The sequence below is a fragment of the Xyrauchen texanus genome, chromosome 9 (assembly GCF_025860055.1).
Source record: "Xyrauchen texanus isolate HMW12.3.18 chromosome 9, RBS_HiC_50CHRs, whole genome shotgun sequence".
In the NCBI taxonomy this organism is placed as follows: Eukaryota; Metazoa; Chordata; class Actinopteri; order Cypriniformes; family Catostomidae; genus Xyrauchen; species Xyrauchen texanus.
Genome location: NC_068284.1, coordinates 45959272 through 45976771, shown reverse-complemented (window position 1 = coordinate 45976771; position 17500 = coordinate 45959272). Strand labels below are relative to the sequence as shown.

The window sequence follows — 17500 nt, the reverse complement described above, 5'->3', positions numbered from 1 at the left end:
TCAAGTATATTCATTTCTGTTCTATTCTTTCTACTCTATTCTAGTTAAGTCTATTTTGTTATATTCTTTTCTATTCTAGTCTATTTAGTTTTATTCTTTTTTCAACTCTAATCTAGTCTAATCTGTTTTTTCTATTCTATTCTAGTGTAGTCTATTCAATTATTTTCTACTCTTTTCTACTCTATTCTAGTCTATTTTATTATATTCTTTTGTACTCTATTCTAGTCTAGTCTATTTTGTTCTGTTATTTTGTACTCTATTCTAGTCTAGTCTATTTTATTATATTATTTTCTACTCTATTCTAGTCAAGTCTATATTCATTTCTGTTCTATTCTTTCTACTCTATTCTAGTCTAGTCTATTTTATTCTGTTCTTTTGTACTCCATTCAAGTCAAGTCTATTTTGTTATATTCTATTCTATTCTAGTCTATTTAGTTTTATTCTTTTTTTCAACTCTATTCTAGTCTATTTAGTTTTATTCTTTTTTCAACTCTATTCTAGTCTAATCTATTTTTTCTATTCTATTCTAGTGTAGTCTATTCAGTTCATTCTACTCTTTTCTACTCTATTCTATTTAATTCTGTTCTATTTGATCTACTCTATTCTAGTCTATTTTATTATATTCTTTTCTACTCTATTCTAGTCTAGTCTATTTTTTCCTACTCTATTCTAGTGTAGTCTATTCAGTTCTTTTCTACTCTTTTCTACTCTATTCTATTTAATTCTGTTCTATTTGATCTACTCTATTCTAGTCTAGTCTATTTTGTTCTGTTCTTTTGTACTCTATTCTATTCTAGTCTAGTCTATTTATTCTATTCTATTCTAGTGTAGTCTATTCAATTATTTTCTACTCTTTTCTACTCTATTCTATTTAATTATGTTCTATTTTATCTACTCTATTCTAGTCTATTTTATTATATTCTTTTCTACTCTATTCTAGTCTAGTCTATTTTTTCCTACTCTATTCTAGTGTAGTCTATTCAGTTCTTTTCTACTCTTTTCTACTCTGTTCTATTTAATTCTGTTCTATTTGATCTACTCTATTCTAGTCTAGTCTATTTTATTATATTCTTTTCTACTCTATTCTAGTCTAGTCTATTTAGTTTTATTCTTTTTTCAACTCTAATCTAGTCTAATCTATTTTTTCTATTCTATTCTAGTCTAGTCTATTTTATTATATTCTTTTCTACTCTATTCTGGTCTAGTCAAGTATATTCATTTCTGTTCTATTCTTTCTACTCTATTCTAGTTAAGTCTATTTTATTATATTCTTTTCTACTCTATTCTAGTCTAGTCTATTTAGTTTTATTCTTTTTTCAACTCTAATCTAGTCTAATCTATTTTTTCTATTCTATTCTAGTCTAGTCTATTTTATTATATTCTTTTCTACTCTATTCTGGTCTAGTCAAGTATATTCATTTCTGTTCTATTCTTTCTACTCTATTCTAGTTAAGTCTATTTTGTTATATTCTTTTCTATTCTAGTCTGTTTAGTTTTATTCTTTTTTCAACTCTAATCTAGTCTAATCTGTTTTTTCTATTCTATTCTAGTGTAGTCTATTCAATTCTTTTCTACTCTTTTCTACTCTATTCTAGTCTATTTTATTATATTCTTTTGTACTCTATTCTAGTCTAGTCTATTTTGTTCTGTTATTTTGTACTCTATTCTAGTCTAGTCTATTTTATTATATTATTTTCTACTCTATTCTAGTCAAGTCTATATTCATTTCTGTTCTATTCTTTCTACTCTATTCTATTCTAGTCTATTTAGTTTTATTCTTTTTTCAACTCTATTCTAGTCTAATCTATTTTTTCTATTCTATTCTAGTGTAGTCTATTCAATTCTTTTCTACTCTTTTCTACTCTATTCTATTTAATTCTGTTCTATTTGATCTACTCTATTCTAGTCTAGTCTATTTTATTATATTCTTTTCTACTCTATTCTAGTCTAGTCCATTTTTCTATTCTATTCTAGTGTAGTCTATTCAGTTCTTTTCTACTCTTTTCTACTCTATTCTATTTAATTCTGTTCTATTTGATCTACTCTATTCTAGTCTAGTCTATTTTGTTCTGTTCTTTTGTACTCTATTCTATTCTAGTCTAGTCTATTTATTCTATTCTATTCTAGTGTAGTCTATTCAATTATTTTCTACTCTTTTCTACTCTATTCTATTTAATTATGTTCTATTTTATCTACTCTATTCTAGTCTAGTCTATTTTATTATATTCTTTTCTACTCTATTCTAGTCTAGTCTATTTTTTCTATTCTATTCTAGTCTAGTCTATTTTGTTCTGTTCTTTTGTACTCTATTCTATTCTAGTCTATTTATTCTATTCTTTTTTACTCTGTTCTACTATTCTACTATATTCTATTCTAGTCATCTATTCAATTCTGTTCTATTCTAGTCTAGTCTATTTGGTTCTATTATTTTCTACTTTATTTTAGTCTAGTCTATTGTAGTATGTTTTTAGTCTAGTCTATTTTGTTCTTTTTTTATACTCTTTTATACTCTGTTCTAGTCTAGTCTATTTTTGTTATATTCTTTTGTAATATATTCTAGTCTATTTTATTATATTCTTTTCTACTCTATTCTAGTCTATTAAATTCTGTTCTATTATTTCTAGTCTATTTAATTCTGTTTGTTTGTACTCCATTCAATTCAAGTCTATTTTTTCTGTTCTTTTCTACTCTATTCTAGTCTAGTCAAGTCTATATTCAATTCTGTTCTATTCTTTCTACTCTATTCTATTCTAGTCTATTTTATTATATTCTTTTCTACTCTATTCTAGTCTAGTCTATTTTATTATATTCTTTACTACTCTTTTCTATTCTAGTCAAGTCTATTCAATTCTGTTCTATTCTTTACTACTCTATTCTAGTCTAGGCTATTTTATTCTATTCATTTCTATTCTAGTCTAGTCTATGTTGTTCTATTATTTTCTACTTTATTCTAGTCTAGTCTATTGTAGCCTGTTCTTTTAGTCTAGTCAATTTTGTTCTTTTCTTTTGTAATCTATTCTTGTCTATTTTATTGTAATCTTTTCTACTCTATCCTTGTCAAGTCTATTCAATTCAGTTCTATTCTTTCTAATCTTCTAGTTTAGTCTATTTTATTCTGTTCTTTTGTACTCCATTCAAGTCAAGACTATTTTTTCTGTTCTTTTCAACTCTATTCTAGTCTAGTCTATTTTATTATATTATTTCCTAATCTATTCTAGTCTAGTCAAGTCTATATTCAATTCTGTTCTATTCTTTCAACTCCATTCTAGCCTAGTCTATTTTATTCTGTTCTTTTGTACTCCATTAAAGTCAAGTCTATTTTGTTATTTTCTTTTATACTCTGTTGTAGTTTAGTCTGGTCTGTTTTTCTCTTTTCTACTCTACTTTATTGTAGTCTAGTCTATTTATTTCATTTTAATTAAATTATAATAATTAAGAATATTAAATTATTTTCTAATATATTCTAGCCTAGTTTATTTTGTTCTATTATTGTATGCTCTTTTTGTACTCTATGCTAGTCTAGTCTGCTTTGTTCTATTCAGTTTCTACTCTATAGTAGTCTTGTCGAATTTGTTCTGTACTGTTCTATTCTACTCTATTCTAGTCTATTCTGTTCTGTACTGTTCTATTCTACTCTATTCTAGTCTATTCTGTTCTGTACTGTTCTATTCTACTCTATTCTAGTCTTTTCTGTTCTGTACTGTTCTATTCTACTCTATTCTAGTCTATTCTGTTATGTACTGTTCTATTCTACTCTATTCTAGTCTATTCTGTTCTGTACTGTTCTATTCTACTCTATTCTAGTCTATTCTGTTCTGTACTGTTCTATTCTACTCTATTCTAGTCTTTTCTGTTCTGTACTGTTCTATTCTACTCTATTCTAGTCTATTCTGTTCTGTACTGTTCTATTCTACTCTACTATCTCTGATGTTCTATTCTCTATTCTAGTCTATTCTGTTCTGTACTGTTCTATTCTACTCTATTCTAGTCTATTCTGTTCTGTACTGTTCTATTCTACTCTATTCTAGTCTATTCTGTTCTGTACTGTTCTATTCTACTCTATTCTAGTCTATTCTGTTCTGTACTGTTCTATTCTACTCTATTCTAGTCTATTCTGTTCTGTACTGTTCTATTCTACTCTATTCTAGTCTATTCTGTTCTGTACTGTTCTATTCTACTCTATTCTAGTCTATTCTGTTCTGTACTGTTCTATTCTACTCTATTCTAGTCTTTTCTGTTCTGTACTGTTCTATTCTACTCTATTCTAGTCTATTCTGTTCTGTACTGTTCTATTCTACTCTATTCTAGTCTATTCTGTTCTGTACTGTTCTATTCTACTCTATTCTAGTCTATTCTGTACTGTTCTATTCTATTCTAGTCTATTCTGTTCTGTACTGTTCTATTCTACTCTATTCTAGTCTATTCTGTACTGTTCTATTCTATTCTAGTCTATTCTGTTCTGTACTGTTCTATTCTACTCTATTCTAGTCTATTCTGTTCTGTACTGTTCTATTCTACTCTATTCTAGTCTATTCTGTACTGTTCTATTCTACTCTATTCTAGTCTTTTCTGTTCTGTACTGTTCTATTCTACTCTATTCTAGTCTTTTCTGTTCTGTACTGTTCTATTCTACTCTATTCTAGTCTATTCTGTTCTGTACTGTTCTATTCTACTCTATTCTAGTCTATTCTGTTCTGTACTGTTCTATTCTACTCTATTCTAGTCTATTCTGTTCTGTACTGTTCTATTCTACTCTATTCTAGTCTATTCTGTACTGTTCTATTCTACTCTATTCTAGTCTTTTCTGTTCTGTACTGTTCTATTCTACTCTATTCTAGTCTATTCTGTTCTGTACTGTTCTATTCTACTCTATTCTAGTCTATTCTGTACTGTTCTATTCTACTCTATTCTAGTCTTTTCTGTTCTGTACTGTTCTACTTTATTCTGTATTTGAGTAAAGTTTACTCTTTTCCCATTTTTTGTATTCTATTCTTTCCATCTAAATGGTTATATACTGCTGTGTGATTCTATAATTGTTTTATTCAATTTTACTCAGTCCTATTGTAAAAAGGCAGGCGAGGATGGAGGATCAAATCTCTGCTTTAAATAAAACAAAGATAAACAAATGAACTTAGAACATAATGACAAACAAAACACAGGGAACAAAGCTCTGGGCATAACAAAATACATGTGAAGACTGACACAGAAACTAGGGGAAACAAGGGCAAGAAAGGGAACGAGGAACACTTGGGGGGAACAAATCATGAAAGGACTACAAAACTAACAGGAAACAGGAATGGGGATCTAAACAAGAATTTCAAAATAAAAGTCTAAGCACAAAAACTGGGAAAATGTGACACCTATTCTATTTGATTCTATTCTGAAATTTTCTATTATGGTTAATGTGGTTATATACACTTCTATGCATTTCTACATTATTCTACATTACATTCTATTCTACTATATTGTTATATTCTATGCAGATTATATCCATTCACATTCACTCTACTCAGTCCAACTCAATTTGATTCCATTCAGTTAAGAACATTTTAATTATATTCTACTACTCTATTCTATTCTGTTTTATTCAGTACGGTTCAGTTCTATTCACTATGATTTGGGTCTAATCTATTCCGTTCTATTTAGTTCTGTACAGCTTTATTCTATTACAGCCTTGTCTAGTCTAGTCATGTCATGACTTGGAACTACTTGTTTCAGACCTGAAGAATAAATGGCAGCTGGTGGTGGACAGACTCACAGTGTTGTTCCTAAAGTTCCTGGAGTTCTTCCATAAACTCAAGCTCTTCATCTGGTGGCTGTTAGAGATGCACATCATCAAGATCGTCTCCACTTACATCATCCTGCTGTCTGTCAAAGAGGTCAAACCGCTCACTCTTATAAACATCTAGTACTGTGCCTGCTGCAGACAACACTTGAATAGTGTACTAGAATATTTCATTTTGATTCTATAATGTTTTGATACACTTCCACTCACAGTTAAAGCTGTTTATCTGTTGCAGGTTTCGCTGTTGAACTATGTATTTTTGATCTCATGGGCGTTTGCCCTGCCCTATAAGCAGTTTCGAGTTATCGCCTCTAGTGTCTGCACAGTGTGGACATGTGTTATCATCATCTGCAAGATGTTTTACCAGCTGGAATCCATCGATCCCAAAAACTACTCAAGTGTTTGCATCGAGGTGGGTTTCTTTAGGCCAATGACCCGAAGTGAAATAATGAAATGTATTTATCACCACAGCACTGTTCTAATTGGATCAGCTGTGTTACAATTATTAACATGGGATGTTGTTTCTATGGTGGGTAGTGTCTATTGTCTGGATGTGGGCGTCCACATACAAACCCATACAAATAAACAAGGGTACCTTGTGTCACTATTATAAGTACAAGTGTGATGGGTCAGGGGCCACATTTGATCACATTTGAAAGTTTTTAGCCTGTTGTTAACATGTTTGATCTTAGATTGCTGTTTCCATGCACAGTGCATCTTGGGTACAATCATGTAACCTTTTTCTCTTAAGCCCAAAAACATGGAGATGGTGATGAACAATTCCCTGTTATACAAGGAGCCCGTGGACCCTGCAAACTGGGTCGGCCTTGAGAAATTTGAAGATATACTGCCCAACCTGAGGGTGAGGATGCAGCAATGTTTTTCCTCCCTATCTGTGTATTTTAAAGAAGTGTTTTGTTATATTATTCATAACCTTTCTCAAAGTTATTGTAAGAAAAACGTTGAACCATTAAACATCTTGCTAACCAAACTAGCTCCTAATAACTTTATTTAGACATCTGCCACCCTGTTACCCAATCTGTTGTAATGTCAGTAGTTTCGTTTAATCCAGAATTGTATTCGTTTGTGCACATTCATTGGTGCATATATTCTGATAAAATGTACACAGGTTTTCCTCATTTTCAGGCACTTTTAGCATTGTGGATTTCTTGAAAGTAAAGTCTCGTTAAAATAGTTTTCACAATTTTAAAATCTTTCTTTTTTTTATTTGTTTGCTAGCAATGTCCAACAGTGTATTTACATGCATCACAGCCTCATCAAAATTCCCAGCACAGTGTCATTTCCAGCCAATCTTAATTTCTTTTAAATACAAATTATTTTCACACAATACATCTTAAAATGACTTATTTCACTCTTTGTTTTAAATGTAATATTTTTTTTTTCAGAATGGATTTTAAAGTTTAATATAGCTTAATACAATCCTAAAACAGTAACTTTTATACATTTAAAAAGTGCCAAAAATAAATGATGAAGGTCTGGTAAAAATGGATGGCGGATAAGCGGTTGAAGATGGATGGATGGATGGTCTGGTAAAAATAAGTATATATATATATATATATATATATATTATATAAAGATGTTTCTTTATATAAGAAAAGAAAAGTTGACATAAAAAAATCATTTTAATTACGGCTGTCGTTTTAACGCGTTAATCCAGTGCGATTAATTGTACAAAAAATAACTCGTTAAAAAAATTTTGCGCAATTAATCGCATGCCCACGGACCATAATAATGAAGATTCCTGAGAAATGTAAGCTTGTAGTACCACCTGTTTACTCCAGAGGGCAGTAAGTGAAATCTTCAGCTGTATGAGCAACGCACAGTTTATACAGTGAAGAAAACACTTCAGCAGCAACAACACAAACATGCGTTACGTTCTTGCTTCAAAACACTTGAAGGAGCACAAATGCGATCTAAGGGATCTCAAGATGTGTTTAAAGATTGAGTATTAAACTATATTTAACTTGACACAGTGACCTAAACATTTTCTGTTTATGACACAACACACCCTGACATATGTGTAGATTGACACGTAACTATAAAACTAAAACGTAATTTTTCTTCAGACTATATGAACTGGAGGATGTCCTGATGAGCGCAGCTTGTTGAATTCACTGTTCATTTCTTTCTTTTCTAGAATAACTTGTTGATGTTGGCCATCTTGGCGTTCGAGGTCACCGTTTACAGACATCAGGAGTTTTTCCGGCTGAGAAACAAACTTTCCCCTCCCCCCTCTCGGACCATCTTTCATGACATCACCCGGCAACACCTCGACAACGGAATCGTCAAGTGTGCCAAATATTTCATAAACTATTTCTTCTACAAGTTTGGCCTAGAGGTACATTTCACACAGTTTCCATGTATCTTTTATTTTTCCAAATATTATATACAGTATATACAAGGAGGGTTAAATGTTTGGTATCATTGTAAAGAAAACTTTTTTTAACGTTATAGATTATGATACAATTTTAAAACTCTCAGCCTAAGAAACTGCTGGAAAAATAATTAGACAAAAATCTACTTTTTTCCCCCTTATTTTTCTTATTTGACATTATATATCTCTGGGTGTAAATAAGGTGGCTCCAAAAAAATCATTGTCAACTGACACTAATGAACTAAATCAATAATGGCTGACTGTGAAGAGTGAATTTCTACAATGGCATCGTTCTGTCGCAATTCATTTTGTCAGGTGTGTTTTCTGTTGGCGATAAACGTGATGGGCCAGCGGATGGATTTTTACTCCATGTTGCATGGGCTCGCTCTCGCTGCGGTGATGTTGAGACGAAGACGCAAAGCCATCGCTGAGATCTGGCCCAAATACTGCTGCTTTCTGGCCTCAATGATCACATTCCAGTATTTCATTTGCATCGGAATTCCACCTGCTGCCTGTAAAGGTGCGTGGTTTTGGAATGTTTCGAACAAGAAGGAAAAGTGACTTTAATATTTAGCTTTATTCACTTTCATAATACACGTTTCTTGTTCATCACCGCATGACTGAAAACAATTTTCCCTCCAAATTCCTGTCATATAGAGACCACTTTTTCACGATCCAGTCAATTCTCTCTCTCTCCAGATTATCCCTGGAGGCTTCCTGGCTCCATGTTGGAATCTAATGTCATTAAATGGCTGTTCCTTCCTGATTTCCTCACTAGACCAAACTCCATGTTCCTTGTCTGTGAGTCCAGCAAAGCTGTTTTTACTGTAGGGGTACTGAACCTGAATTCAGGCAGGGTTATTATGGTTTAGAATTTTCTATTTCGTTTTTATTTCTAATATTTCTATTATTTTTCATTTGTCAGCCCTACATTGTTTAGTTTATCATTGTTTTTCACTCTATGACTGTTAGTTTGAAGTTTTTCCAGTTTCAGATTAGTTATTTTTCTTTTTTAGTTTCAGCAATTTATGGCGTTTTGAAAGTTAATGCACTAACTGGTTTAATTTAAATATGTTAAACGTTGTGTTTTTTATAGTGGCATTTACATGTTTAATGAGGCCAAATTGTCAAGATCTTAAATGTGATCATGTACTGTGTATCACAAACTAAATCTAAAATTAATCCGAGGTCAGATTTGGAGTTTTGGAAAATGAATTTGCTTATTTAAATAATTAAAATATTTGTATTTAATTGAACAGAAATATTTGGCAACACTTTATTTTAAGGGACCACAATAATGCACCAGTTAAGCATGAATAAGACATTAATTAATAATTAACTAAAAGTAGAGTAAGGCGATCTTATTTACAAGCCATTATTTACAACTTATTAAATGTCAAATTTTTGTTTAGAAAGTAATGCAATTAATGCTCTATTTCAGATATCATATATATCATATATCAAGTTTACTTAAAAATATTAAGTCCGTAATTAAAGCTGAAAAGTGTTGGCATTACAAAGCTGTTATAAAGTAAATAAAACTACCAATTCAAGTTACTGGTTTGTTTTGCAATTATTATGTTTTATTTAAGTTTGTTTAAATGTATTTAAAACAGTAATTATGACTAATAAATATTGGTTTTATGAAGTTGTTACTAATAAACTGCTAAAATCTTGTATTAAAGGCAACTTTACCCCCTTTTCTAAAGTTAAAATTATAACTATTAAAGTACTTGGTTTGTTTTGTACTTATTAGGTGGTTTATTATTGAACTACAGTGGCAAGAAAAAGTATGTGAACTCTTTGGAATGACCTTCATTTATGTATAATATTTTCTTAAAATCTGGTTTAATCTTCATCTAAGTTACAATAATGAACAAACACAATCTTTTTTAACTAATAACACACAAATTATTGTATTTTTATTATACATATTGAACACGTCATTCAAACTTTCACATGAATATGAATGAATTCAACGAAAGCAAATTAGAGACTGGAGTTGGCAAACCTGGCATTCAATTAATAAAATGAGATTGGAGGTGTGGGTTAGAGCTACTTTGACTTATAAAAAGCACTCAAACATTGAGTTTGCTATTCACAAGAAGCATCTGCTGACATGGACCATGCCTCACAAAAAAGACCTTCGATCAAGAATTGTTGTTTTGCATTACATTTTACATTTATATTTACATTTATGCATTTGGCAGACGCTTTTATCCAAAGGGACTTACATAGCCCTTATTGCAGGGACAATCCCCCCGGAGCAACCTGGAGTTAAGTGCCTTACTCAAGGATACAATGGTGTGTCTGTGGGGCTCGAACCTGCATCCTTCTGATTACCAGATTACCAGTTATGTGCTTAGACCACTTCACCACCACCACTTCCTGTGCATAAAGCTGGAAAGGGAAACAAAGTTATCTAGAAGAGTTTAGATATTCATCTGTACACAGTTGGACAAACAGTCTATAAATGGAGATGATTTAGTACTATGGGTACTCTCACTAGAAGTGGCCGTCCAGCCAAGATGACTCAAAGGAATGAATGCTCAATGAGGTAAAAAAAAACTTTGAGTGACAGCTAAAGACTTGAAGGTAACATTGGGACTGGTTAACATCTCTGTTCATGAGTCTACTATGTGGATAACATTAAACAGGCATGGCAGGACACCACAAAGGAAGCCGTTGTTTTTCAACAAAAACATTTCTGCAAGTTTGCCAAAGATCACCTTGACACTCCACAATGCTTCTGTAAAAAACATTTGTGGACTGATGAAACTATGGTTGATGCAGCACTACGTATGGAGTAAAAAGGGCATCGCATGCTTACATGAAAACATCATGACAACGGTGAAGTACAGTGGAGGGAGCATCATGATTTGGGGCATCGAGGGAAAAACTAATTCCCAAGTTTATATAAATATCCTACAGGATAATGTAAAATGCCTGTGTGCTAGGTGAAGCTCAGTAGAAGTTGGGTGATGCAGCAGGACAATGACCCTAAACATCAAAGTAAATCCACTACAGAATGGCTTTAAAAAAGAAAATCCACCTTTTGGAGTGTCCCAGTCAGAGCCCAGACCTTAACCCAATAGAGATGCTGTGGAATGACCTCAAGAGAGCCATTCTCACCAGACATCCTGAGAATATGGCTGATCTGAAGCAGTTCTGTTAGGAAGAACGTTGTGCAGGTCTAATCCGCAGCTACCAGAAACACTTGATTAAAGTTATTGCTGCCAAAGGAGGATTGGCCAGTTATTAAATCCAAGGGTTCACTTACATTTTCCTTAGCACTGTGAATGTTTAATGGGATATGTTCAATAAAGACATGAAATATTATAATTGTTTGCATGTTGTTAGCTTAAGCACATTGTGTTTGTCTATATTTGTGACTTTGATGAAGATGAGATCACGTTTTATGACCAATTAATTTAGAAAACCAGCTAATCCCAAAGGGTTCACATACTTTTTCTTGACACTGTATATTAAGACCGTTATTATGACTAACTGATTATTTGTCTCCTTGTTCTGAAGTGAAACATTTACGTAAACAATTTATTAATTTGTTTGAAATTTCCAGTAAAGTTCCTGTATTGTAACTTAAACTTTAACTTGAGTAGGTTAAACTTTCACTTTAGAACAAGGGGTCAATTTGTAATTAATTTACTAGTAACATCTTTGTTAAGACAATTATATTTAGCCTTAATTACTGGCTTAATATTGTAAACTTGATATATGATTTCTGAGCAAATTAAGACGTTTAATAAGTGGTAATTAATGGTTAAGACATCCTTACTCTACATTAAGTTAATGATTAATTACTGTCTTACTCATGCTTAACTAATGCATTATTGCAAACCCTTAAAATAAAGTATTACCTTTTTTTAGTTTGGTTAACAATAATAACAACAACACTGAAATGCATTTACTAATAAACTTTGAGAAGTCTCTTGCTGTTTTTGTGCACAGTACTGTATGCATTACATGATCTATGAATGGGTGTCCTTTAGGTGTGCTACACGGTCAACCCCTCTGCCCTACTTATCTGCCCTTAAATAGTTTTTCTTCTTTCTCTCTTGTGTAGATGATTTCATGTTGTTGCTGTGCGCGTCGCTGCAGAGGCAAGTGTTTGATGAGGAAAATAAGGCGGCTGTTCGTCTGATGGCAGGAGATAACGTAGAAATCTGCCGAGACCTCGATGCTGCATCGTTTAGCGTTCACAACCCCGTACCAGACTTCATACACTGCAGGTACAATGCACACAAACACACACTGCACTGTTAGATTCACACATTTAAAAACTGCTGCAGCAGCTTCAGCCTCACATCCTACATTTCTACAGGCAAATAGTTTTCCTAAAAATTTATGTGCACATATGTGGACAGCGAGACTACGTTGTGACATTTTAAATAACACTAAGCTTAAGAAAGTCAGATTGTTTTCATCAAATTGTTTATTATGTGTCCAGGAGTGTTGGTTATTCATGTTTTTGAGACTCAAAGTGCTCACGCCTGTTAAAGAGTGGCGTGCTCTCATAGCAACCATGCTACGTTCAGTTTCCATTTGTCCAAAGAAGACCACCTCATTTAAATGTGGCTTGTTTAAAGGAGGACGCTCTGTATACTGCAACCTTCAAAGGATGTGTCCTACCTAGCACAGACACAGCCATGGACATGGGTAACCATGTGACATAGTCAACCAATGACGAGACTAAACTAATGAGCATGATAACAAGAGAACTAGATGACTAAAACGTGAACCAATGACTCGACAAGACTGATAACGAGTTAACAAGACAAGAAACCACTGAAAGAAGACAGGTGAACATGGAGGGAAACAGGATATCACATGACCAGGAAACCACATGACATGAAACAGGAACAGGAACTAAACTTTCAAAATAAAAGACATGAACACAAAACATGAACAAAAACACATTGAAACGTGACACTGTCAATATATCGAGGAAGGCTTTGTTTGGAAAATGTTAATAAAATATTATTGTTACATATTCTTTCCTTTTTTAAGTAGGAGCTAAATGCATTTTGACAGAAAAAGTATATACATTATAGAGTCAAATTTAAGCACCAAATATGCGATTAATCGAGATTAACTATGAAAAACGATGCGATTAATCGAGACTAACTATGAACAATTATCCAATTAATCGAAATTAATTATGAGAAATTATACAATTAATCGAGATTAACTATGAACAGTTATGCGATTAATCGAGACTAAATATGAACAATGCTGTGATTGATCGAGATGAACTATGAACAATTGCGCGATTAATCGCGATTAACCATGAACATTTATGCGATTAATCGAGATTAGCTATGGAGGATGCTGCGATTAATCGCGCTTTGCTATGAACACCTATGCGGTTAATCGCGATTAACTATGAACACATGTGCGGTTGATCGCGATTGCCTACAAAACTTTTTTGCTGTTCATCGCGCTTAAATATGAACACTGATGCGATTAATTGCGATTAACTATGGCTGCTGATGTGATTGATCGTGATTACGTTTGAACAATTTTGCGATTAATCGAGGTTAACTACGAATAATGCTGTGATTAATCTAGATTAACTATGAACAATTAAGTGATTAATCGAGATTAACTATGAAAAATTATGCGATTAATCGAGATTAACTATGAACAATTTTGTGATTAATCGAGATTAACTATGAACAATTTTGTGATTAATCGAGGTTAACTACGAATAATGCTGTGATTAATCGAGATTAACTACGAACAATTATGTGATTAACCGAGTGTTACGTAGTTCAAGGGAAAGGAGGAGGCGAGAACCGGCTTGATAATGTAAATAATATTTGAATTACCAACTTAAACAAAAGACAAACATACACACATGACGGACATGTCCGTAAACGATCTCTCTCTCCCAAACGATTCTCTGCAGTCGACCTTTATCCCTCTCGGAGGCTTGATTAGCCTAATTCGGGACCGGGTGTGTAGGATCACGACCCAGCCCCGCCCTCCACCCTGCCACATTCCTCCCTCGTTCTCTCAGGCTGGGGAGTTCCCAGCATGACGTACACCCCCCCTCTTTCCCTGGGGGAGGGCGTGCCCTAAGCCCCGTCTGCCGGCAGGTCATCCCCGTCTACCTGTACGAGGGAGGGGACAAGGGGAGGGAAACAGAAATAATTAAACTGGGGGGGTACTTTCCTGTAACAGTGTAGTACCCCCCAAAAATACACTAAAATTTAAGAGAGGGAAAAGGCCAACGCAGAGCGGCAGTGAGAGAGAGAGAGGAGAGAGAGATGAAAAAAAACAACTTTTACTCGCCAGTTCTCCGATACGCTGCAGCTTGTTCCTCGGCCACTCCTCCACCCTCTATCGGACGACAGCCGCGCCTCTCCGGGCGGATCAGAGGCAGTCCTCCAGCCCCTGGCGGACGGAACGCCCCGCCGTGTTCTCGGGGAACAGAAGGCCCCTGGCAGCGGTTCTCCCGCTCCAGGCGGTCGGCAGCGAGCCCCTCCCCGCTCGCGGTCGGCGGTTTCAAACCCTGCCGCGTTTCAGTGGCTGGTAGGTGACTCCTCCGCCCCTGGCAGCGGCCCTGACCACTCCAGGCGGTCGGTTAGGAGCCCCTTCTCCCCTCGCGTCGGCGGCCGTCATCCGCTTCCAGGAGGCTGGGCTCCTCATCCACCGGCAGATGGCCGCGGCTGCTCCGTTGGGGTGGACGGTAGTGGTGAGAACTCTACTACGGCATATCCCTCCTCCTTCCCGGATTTCGGCACCAGTGTAAAGCGGTCAATGGAAAGGAGGAGGCGAGAACCAGCTTGACAATATAAATAATGGTTTAATAATAAACTGAAACTTTAACAGACAAACACACATGACGGACATGTCCGTAAACGATCTCTCTCTACCGCATGATCCTCTGCAGTCGACCTTTATCCCTCTCGGAGGCTTGATTAGCCTAATACGGGACTGGGTGTGTAGGATCACGACCCGGCCCCGCCCTCCACCCTGCCACATTGAGATTACCTATGAAAAATGATGCAATTAATCGAGATTAACTACGAACAATTATCTGATTAATCGAGATTAACTACGAACAATTATGTGATTAATCGAGATTAACTACAAACAATTATGCGATTAATCGAGATAAAATAATCGAATCAACTGACAGCACTAACTAAAGTGATTAAATTAAAGTATTTTATATAAAGCACAAGACTGTTTTTTGTTTTAAGGGTCCTCATAAAGGTAAAAATGCCCCTAAAGACAATATTATTTCCATTGGACAAAAATGGCATTATAGAAAAATTAATGTCCGACCGTGTCACATAGTTTAAATAAAATATGAATTAATCAAGAAACAAATAAGCTTAGTTAGTCAAAATTAATGATGTTATTATTTGTTTTGTCGCAAAACTTGAACTAATGAAATTAATATTAATCTTCAAGTTTCTTTGGATTGCAAATCAGTAAAATCCTTGTCCCGTTATTCCAATGTTGCCCGATGCGAATTCAATTAATATCATGAAAAGACGATTTTTAAATTATGAATTTAGAGTTAGTTATTTATTTACTTGTAATGCTCAGCTGGGGCGCAGAAGACCTTTATTTCATTTTTGCTTGTCCATTGCTACACGATTCTCATTTCCATTCACTTTCCAAGAATTTCCAGGGATCATATTTCACAAAGAGGAAGAAATCCATAACACACCATAATCTCTCTCTCTCTCTCTCTCTCTCTCTCTCTCTCTCTCTCTCTGTCTCTCTGTGTGTCTCTAACCCAATAAGTAGCTTTTAAGTTTGGACTGATCTTTTTTCCTGCAGAGTGATTGATTTTAGAGGAGGAAGCTTCTTCTTGTTTGTGGTGCATCAATGCAGATCTGCATCACAACATCTCAGCTTTTCATCAGAGCTCTTAGTACCGGACTGTGGCTAAACACAACGGACAGCGTCTACAAACAGGACGCTAAAGCAAGGAGGATGTACTTTAACCTTTGGAGTGGCGGGTCTAAAGTGCATTCCACGCCATCGGAGATCCATGAAAGCTTTTAGTGTGTGATAAAATGAGTGTCATATCCATATACATGTGAAGGAATCGTTCCAGATATCGACCCGCTCGTTATTACGCTGGTCAGGATGTCTAAAATTGGATAGGAAATGAAGCATAACTGATTGTGACATCATCTTGTCAAAACAAGAGGTGGTTAAATATCTCACGTTGCATACTTTTCCTATGCACTTAAAAGTATGTAGTTTGCTTGTGATGAAAGTGCATACTTTTGAGCATTTAGTCTCACAGTACGTCAGATTAGCGGCAGGCTACTATGTCAAAAAATTGGGATCGGTCACATGACAAGAGAGAAGCAATGCCGTTTGGTGTCAATAATGTTAAACGTAGTGGAATGAGTCCATGAGAGTATATTATCCCACTTATTATATGGCAACTTACCAAATGAATAAATAAATGGACATGAAATATTGATTTGCGTTGAAATTATTTAATAATGTGTGAAGCAAGAGAGTGTGGAGTCATTTAAAAGATGTGAGTGTCTGTGGCAAGGATCAATTTCACAGTTTAGAGTGATTAAACAAAAATATCTGCCCCCAGAATGCAACGACTGACCAATCAGAATCAAGTATTACAGTGAACATGTAAAAAGGAAGGTTAATATGTGGTTTGGGAGACAATGACAAACTTCTAAATGCAATATGTAATATTCACAGCTGTGCTCTGCCCTCTCAAGGTCGTATCTTGACATGTTGAAGGTCATCATGTTCAGCTACTTGTTCTGGTTTGTCTTGACCATCATCTTCATCACGGGGACCACCCGTATCAGCATCTTCTGCATGGGTTACCTGGTGGCATGTTTCTATTTCCTGCTGTTTGGAGGCAATCTGTTACTCAAGCCGATCAAAGAGATCCTGCGCTACTGGGATTTCCTCATCGCTTACAACGTCTTCGTCATCACGATGAAAAACGTCTTTGCTGTGAGTGGAATTTGATGCCTATACTTAATGAAATATACTGTGATACATATATAAAAGAAATGGCATGGCTAAAGATTGTAGCATCTGTCATTTTGTATGCTGTGGCATGTTCGGGTGGAGGTATTTTGGAGAGAGTCAAAAAAGACTTAACGGTCTGCACTTATATAGCACCTTTTTTAAACTTAGCTGTATTCAAAGCGCTTTACACTGTGACTCATTCACCCATTCATGCACACACACACACACACACACACACACACACACACACACACACACACATACACACACACACACACACACACCAATGATGGCAGAGCTGCCATGCAGGGTAACTTGGG

The 17500-nt window shown here is 34.7% G+C and overlaps 1 protein-coding gene across 1 annotated transcript in view; it reads left to right on the top strand.

Annotated features, from left to right (window-relative positions):
* Positions 1 to 17500, top strand: part of LOC127649370 (piezo-type mechanosensitive ion channel component 2) — a 129887-nt gene that overhangs the window by 68136 nt on the left and 44251 nt on the right. The window contains 8 exon segments of the mRNA XM_052134428.1: positions 5719 to 5879; positions 6021 to 6197; positions 6537 to 6647; positions 7944 to 8144; positions 8496 to 8700; positions 8880 to 8981; positions 12265 to 12430; positions 16919 to 17162. Of these exon segments, the coding sequence (XP_051990388.1) occupies positions 5719 to 5879; positions 6021 to 6197; positions 6537 to 6647; positions 7944 to 8144; positions 8496 to 8700; positions 8880 to 8981; positions 12265 to 12430; positions 16919 to 17162 (1367 nt within the window).